The sequence below is a fragment of the Osmerus mordax genome, chromosome 8, assembly GCF_038355195.1.
Source record: "Osmerus mordax isolate fOsmMor3 chromosome 8, fOsmMor3.pri, whole genome shotgun sequence".
Lineage (NCBI taxonomy): Eukaryota > Metazoa > Chordata > Actinopteri > Osmeriformes > Osmeridae > Osmerus > Osmerus mordax.
Window position 1 is genome coordinate 2,670,617 of NC_090057.1, and position 7,267 is coordinate 2,677,883.

The window sequence follows — 7,267 nt, forward strand, 5'->3', positions numbered from 1 at the left end:
TTCTGTACCTTTACTTAATTTAAGATTAGTATATGTTTAGTGTTTGCACCTCCCTGCCACAGTAAATTCCGTGTTTGTATAACATACATGGCGAATAAACCGAATTCTGATTCTGATTCCGATTCTGATTCTGAAATGGCCTAACCTCCTTGCCATGCTCATCCCAAACTGCTAGCAGGGTCTAGCACACAACACACACTGATATTTTAAAGAAAAAGAGTGCGCGAATGTGGCCAACCGTGTGTGTGTATCGCATACCTCTGATGAATTTCACAACTCCGAGAGCATGTACATTGTCTGCTAAACACAGCTCGAGGTCGTCCAGACGCCTGCAGTCAACGGCTCCTTATAGGCTAATATATATTATAGAAACCGAAACTGGTTGGTCATAATTTTCCTAATAAACTTTGATTTGTGTTCTCAGCATCCCCGTAGTGGGAGGAGACCCATCGGCGGGCGAGGAGGGACTCGCAAACCGTACAACGAGTGTGTAAGCGGCAAATCAGCAAAGAAATAATCCTACTTTTTGCCACCCGGAATGGAGGATCAAAAACACCAAGGGCCACGGAGATAACGGAACCGGGAGCGATTCAAAAAGCGCTATAATGTTAAAAGAAATATGGAAATAGGCCTATAGCATAGGAGGAAGAAAGAAAGGGTAGTCCGCCGCGCGCTCGAGTGCCGATGTTGGTATTTGGCCACGAATACCTGCCGAGAATAGTTCTGGTGAGTATCTCCTCTCTACGACCGCAAGTTGTACTCTCTCACGTAGACTTTAAGCGCTGAACTTCGCTACAAGCTTAATCTACAGTGGGTTTTCACGGAGTTGGAGAGACTGGTGAAACATTCATTCGAGGGAACAAGGTAAAGAGGGAGTTAAACTTTTCTGCAATATGGCCGCTCATATATCACAGTTTCTTTGAAGTGGGGTAAAAACGTAAAAGTATACTATTCTCGCATGGATCTAAACGGAACATAACTCGTCGCTCATAGTGGCTACCTTGACATTTAGCCTAAACAACATTGCATCTGAATGAACCTGTATAGGCTAGAATGTTAATTGGAGCGGTGTGACTGACAGACGTATGAATTGCTTTACCTTGTCTGGTAGGGGTCCAGGAACAATACAAATACCTTTTGTAGACAATGGTCTATTTGTAGCTCAGACAGGATCAGTACATTCCGTGTTTGAAGAGGAAGTTATTGTGTGTGTGTTTGTGGGTTAGTGTGTATTTTGATTTCGAAAGAGGGATAACTGTTTATGAGTTTCCATATGGTACCTTTCGGTCCTCAGTCCGCGTGGTTGAGAGTTCTGTAACCTTTAAGCGCTTTCACTATTGTTGAATAATATAATACTTAACACACATTCATTCTGTACATACAAGCATATGTACCGTTATAAAAGTGTAGTGAGTGCTCATCGCTAATAGATGGTTGAACTCAATATAACCCGGTGACACCCCCCTTGCAGGCATCATATCTGATGCACTCTGTACTTAGCTCCCAGAATAATGCCCTGAGGGAGAATCGTTCCCTTAAATCTGTTCTGGTCTGGTATCTGATTTAGGCTAATTATATGATAACTGCCGAGATTGTTTTGTCAGTCGCACAGCAGGTTAAACCAGATCTGCTTGTCATTGTGACTATCAGCTGTGTGGCTTTTTAACACAGTCTGTTTTGCTGTCACTTCCTTCCTGTCTTACTTCTCTCTCTCTCTCTCTCTCTCTCTCTCTCTCTCTCTCTCTCTCTCTCTCTCTCTCTCTCTCTCTCTCTCTCTCTCTCTCTCTCTCTCTGTCTCTCTGTCTCTCTCTCTCTCTCTATCAGTCTCTCTCTCTCTCTCTCTGTCACTCTCTCTGTCACTCACTCTCTGTCATTCTCTCTGTCCCTCTCTCTCTCTATCTCTCTCTGTATCTCTCACTCGCTCACTCACTCACTAACTCTCTCTCTATATATATATATCCTTTCGTCTCCTTTCTCTGTCAGTTTTCCAATTGTTTCTGTCACTCTCTCTTTGTTTCACTCTTTGTCTCTCTCTCTTTCACGCTCCCTATCACTTTCTGTCCCCTGCTTTGTCCCGTCTTGGAGTCTTAACTCTATCGTGTTGCTTTAGTGCCCAACCTGTTGCTATGGTGAATCATCCAGGCTGCTTCTCCACTGACTACTGCCATGTTAAACGGTGTTTGTGCCTGTGTGTGCACTGGCATGTTAAACGGTGTGTGTGTGTTTGTAACCAGAATCCTGTTGCTGTTTATACCTGTCTATAAACATCCAAGGTCTTGCAGGGTCAGCCAGGGTGTCTCTACAGTAAATCTGGGGTCGGGGGTGAAAGGTCAGAGGAAATCCATGGAGAGTGATAGACAGATTTTTCACCAGTACCAGCTTCAGAAGATGAATAGTTGTTACTTTTAAGAACGAGGTTGTATCTCACAGACTTCTGTCATTGTCAGGTGTGATTGGCAAGGCCTCCCCAGACAGACATTAAGCAGAGCATTCCTTTTGGGCTGGCAGGGGAGCCAACCATGTGGCCAACCATGTGGCCAACCATGCCCGTTTCCTGGGTTACCGTGAGGTCATTTACAGGAAAAGGAGATCAGAGGAATCTCAACCATGTCAAGTTTCTCCTCATATATCAAGTATTATATACTCATAAACACAGCTTGCACTCACACACACACACACACACACACGGTGGGTCAGGTCCTGTCAGGGCAGAGGATGAGAATAAGGAGCAGCTGGTAGTCATGTGATCAAGGCAGAAGGTGGTTAGGGTGGAGGTGGTGGGGGGGTGGGGTGGTAGTAGGGTGGTAGTACCGCAGGGGGTGGCGAGGGGTGGGGGTGCAGGGGGTAAGGTAGACCCCCCCCCCTCACTCTGGCCTGGCCTCGCCAGCCTGACGCCCCGGTCTGTTTCTGTGCTCCCTCAGTCACAGCCTGCCGTCTCGCCACTCCACTCTCTCTTCTGATTGGAGCTGCCCACCCTCAAAGGCACACACACACACACACACACACGCCAACAGGATTACTGAAAAAGAGAAACACGGTAAGTCCATAGGTCATGGCTGCTTTGGTGTTTGTGTGGAAGCGAGAGAGGATCAGAGAGAAGATATCAGAGAAAATATCAGGTGTGTGTACTGTGTGTGTACTCTGTGTGTGTGTGTGATTGACAGGTTCAGTGACGTGAGAGAGAGGGTTGGTTGTTGATGACACGGTTGGAGAGTGTTGGCACAGTTGGTGCTGTAGGTGTGTGTGTGTCTCAGTGTGTGTCGGTGTGTGTCAGTGTGTGTGTGTGTGTCTCAGAGTGTCTCGGTGTGTGTCAGTGTGTGTGTGTCTCAGTGTGTGTGGGTTTGACTGTGATGTGGTGTTTGTGGAGTGAGTGTGGGAGTGCTGGGGCACAGGTGCAGCTGTTTGGGAGGTCCTCTCCCCCCACGAGAACTCACCCTGCACCGCCCCCCCCCCCACCCCCCCCCAGGACGGCACCGAACGGCAGGGAGCACACTGTGTGTGGTGTGTGTGAGTGAGTGAGTGAGTGTGTGTGTGTGTGAGTGTGAGTGTGTGTGTGTGCGTGTGTGTGTGCGTGTGTGTGTGTGTGTGAGTGAGTGAGTGTGTGTGTGTGTGAGTGTTGTTCTACTAATAGATCATTACATTGTAGCTCAGCAGTGATGGCCTCTGTCAGGATCAGAAGCATCCTGACGGGTTAGGGTGTGGTAGATCTGGAGGCTGTTTAGAGTCAGGGTTAGGGTGTGGTAGATCTGGAGGCTGTTTAGAGTCAGGGTTAGGGTGTGATAGATCTGGAGGCTGTTTAGAGTCAGGGTTAGGGTGTGGTAGATCTGGAGGCTGTTTAGAGTCAGGGTTAGGGTGTGGTAGATCTGGAGGCTGTTTAGAGTCAAGGTTAGGGTGTGGTAGATCTGGAGGCTGTTTAGAGTCAGGGTTAGGGTGTGATAGATCTGGAGGCTGTTTAGAGTCAGGGTTAGAGTGTAATGTTTGAAGACTCTTTAAAGGTTAGGCTGTGATGGTTTTGGGTTTCCGGTCTGTCTCACTAAGCAGATCTTCCTTTAGATACTAAAAGAAGACTAAGTCGCTCTTTACCTCCTCTAGACTTGGGAAAACTGTATCCTGTGTAACCCTGACACACACACACACACACACACACACTGTTCCATAGAGACTGTCCTTTAAACATCAAAGTCGTCATTGCTGCGTTTGTCTGTCCCTGGCAGACGTAGACAGACGGTGTTCTGTCCTCAGCACATGGCTGCTATAACAGAACCCTGTGACGCACGAGCACGCTGTGCTCTCCTGGTCACTATCGTGTGTGTTTTTTCCGATGTGGGCTGTTTAATGGCTTCAGTCCCAGCGCTAGCCTCAGGTCAGCCAGTGTAACTGCAGGAGGGGTAATTATATCTGAGAGGTTAGAGACATTCTGAGTTAAAATAGGAGGTGAACGCAGGGACCAAATGTCCGGCTGTGTGGTCTGTACAGACAGACTGGCAGTCTCAATAGACCGGCAGACTGCCGTCAGCACCTCCCTTGGAGGGTAAACATGCTACGGCTCAGAATAACAAATGAAGGCGTCCCGCTAGCTCACTGGGTAGCAGGGCAGGAACCATAGAAGGATGAGGCCCACACTCAGCGGCCCGGGTTCGATTCCGGCTCGGGCCATTTCTGCATGTCCTCCCCCCCTCTCCCCCCATACACTTCCTGTCTCTTACTGTCTTTGTCCAATAAAACCACAAAAAGGCAACAAAATATACTGTATCTAATATATATATTTTTTTTCATTGAATGAGTGGGAATGCTACCCAACGCTAAAGTGAGTGTGCTACAGTGTGTCAGCTGGCTGGAGAAAGTAAACAAGTTGGAGGAGAAGAAGAAGAGAGCAGTGGGAGAGAGAGAAGGGAGAGAGAGAAGGGAGGGAGGGTGTGCTAGATGTTATGTGTAAACATTCTGTTGAGCCTGACCTGTCTCCACGCTGTATGATAGAGAGAGTACACCTGTCTCTGGTCATCTGGCAAGGAGCTGCATTTAGGTCTGAGAGGTGTGAGAGTGTGTGTCTGTGTGTGTGTGTGTGTGTGTGTGTGTGTGTGTGAGAGAGAGAGCGTTTTGTGTGTGTGTGTGTGAAAGAGGCATAGTATAGGAAGGCTGCTTTTGTCTCAGTTGAGGTTAAGTCTCCTGGGAAACTCTGAAATCCTCTGTGGAATGTGGGAGGTGTGTGTGTGTGTGTGCGTGTTTGTAGTGCAACCATTGACAGACAGAGGAAATCCACCATCACTTAGAGAGTTGGTGTTGGGGTCGGCTTGGCAGTGTGTTCATAGAGGAATGCAAATATTTGCAGGGGAGGGGGGGGGGGGGGGGCGGCATGGTGTGACCGTTTCCATGGCGATGGATGCAATCACCAGTGTTTTTTTTTTCTTCTACTGCAAGTAATGATTGACAGCTTTCTCTGTACTTGTACCTCGCTCCTACCGTCTCCCTGCGACATGCTTCAGAGATGTAAGTGTGCAGGCAGCCCTTCAGCCCTGCAACACTGCTCTGTCTATCCACCCGCAAGAACTCCCAGAGGCCAGATGCAATATCAGATTCTGTTAGCTTGTGTCATAAATATTTACCAAACATGCCAGTCATCTCCTAGTGACCGATAGAAGATTCCATCTGGTATAGACAGTCCTGTGAGACACATACTGATGTGTGAGTGGGAGTGCATTGCTCGCGTCTGTGTTTTGCGTTTCTATTGTTTGGTAAGGCATGTGTTTCCCTCCAGGATGATGATCGAGGAGGGGGGGAGGAGAGAGAGGGGAGACGGCATGGCGGAGAGGAGGCAGATCCTGGTGGAGATGGGTGAGTGACCTTTCACCCATCGTCTTAATCCCTAATCCCTGCATGACCTGCTCTTGACCCTAACCAGCAACCCCACTCCTCAAATCTGTTCACACCACGGAGACTCTCTCTCTCTCCCTCTCTCTCTCTCTCGCTCTCTCTCTCTCTCTCTCTCTTTCTCTCTCAGGTGAACAGAACTTCGATGTCATTCGTCTGTCTACGTACCGTACTGCCTGCAAGTTGAGATATATACAGAAGACTTGCAACTGTAAGTTCTCCCTGTGAAGACACACACACATTCATATTATCATCATTATTACACATGACATTAGCGTTATCATCATTATTACACATGACATTAGCGTTATCATCATTATTACACATGACATTACCTTAACTGTCAGTCTGACTGTCCTCTCCTCCCCTCTCGTCCTCCTCCACCCCCTCCTCCTCCACCCCCCTCCTCCTCCTCGCCCCTCCTCCCCTCCTCCCCCCTCCTCCTCCCCCCCCCTCCTCCTCCTCCCCCTCCTCCTCCCCTCCCCCTCCTCCCCTCCTCCCCCTCCTCCTCCTCGCCCCTCCTCCTCCCCCCTCCTCCCCTCTCGTCCTCCTCCCTCCTCCACCCCCCTCCTCCTCCTCGCCCCCCTCCTCCCCTCCTCCCCCCTCCTCTTCCCCCTCCCACCCTCCTCCCCCTCCCCAGTGCACCTGATAGATGTGTATAACGTGATCGAGGCGGTGCGTGACGCTGGTCTGAACACGGTGGAGCTGACAGCCGTGCTGTCGGCGACGCGCCTGGAGAACCTCCTGGCCTCGCTGTTCAACCAGCTGAGCAAGCGGCTGCCCAGCACGCACACCATCAGCCCCCGGCAGAGCACCGCCCTGCTGCTGGACTTCATCCTGGAAGCCCTGGAGAGGTACGCACACACACAGACACACACACACACACACTCACACACACACTCACAACACAGGGGTGATGACCTGTGTGCTTGTGTGTTCCAGTGAAGCCCACAGTCAGCTGACGGTGATCTCAGTAAAGGCCATGCTGGCCACGTTGTGTGGAGGGAAGCTGGTTGACAAACTGCGATGTGAGTTCATCCTCTTCCTCACTCTCTTCCTGCTGTGTTCCCTCTCACACAGCTCCCCCTAGTGGACGGAAGACCACACTTCTTTCTTAACCCCAGTGTGTGTGGGTGCGTGTGTGTGGGTGGGTGTGTGTGTGTGTGTGTGTGTGTAGATGTGTTTTCTCAGGTATCTGACTCCAGTGGCGTGTTGCTTCTGTCTAAGTTTGACTGGTACCTGCGTGAGGCTCTGAAGCTGCCCTCGGCCGTGCATGAGGGGCCGTCCTTCAGCTACACACACACCTCCGCACGGGCCTGCTTCCCACAGCAGGTACACACTCAGGGTTCTCGTTCTCTCTCACTCTCACAGTGAGGAGCAGCACACACACACACACACG

General features: G+C 49.9%; 2 protein-coding genes across 8 annotated transcripts in view; one reads left to right on the top strand and one right to left on the bottom strand.

The window, feature by feature from the left end:
• The window catches only part of ost4 (oligosaccharyltransferase complex subunit 4 (non-catalytic)), a 118,530-nt gene that overhangs the window by 34,338 nt on the left and 76,925 nt on the right, over positions 1 to 7,267 (bottom strand). The window lies entirely within an intron of this gene.
• Positions 772 to 7,267, top strand: part of dtnba (dystrobrevin, beta a) — a 14,854-nt gene continuing 8,358 nt past the window's right edge. For 5 of the 7 annotated variants that reach the window (XM_067241103.1, XM_067241100.1, XM_067241105.1 and 2 more), the window contains exons 1-7: positions 772 to 864; positions 2,922 to 3,037; positions 5,756 to 5,832; positions 5,999 to 6,079; positions 6,509 to 6,722; positions 6,811 to 6,896; positions 7,046 to 7,200. In XM_067241103.1, coding sequence (XP_067097204.1) covers positions 5,757 to 5,832; positions 5,999 to 6,079; positions 6,509 to 6,722; positions 6,811 to 6,896; positions 7,046 to 7,200 — 612 coding nt within the window. In that variant the 5' untranslated portion in view covers positions 772 to 864; positions 2,922 to 3,037; position 5,756. The other 2 variants (XM_067241102.1, XM_067241101.1) reach the window with 2 other exon arrangements.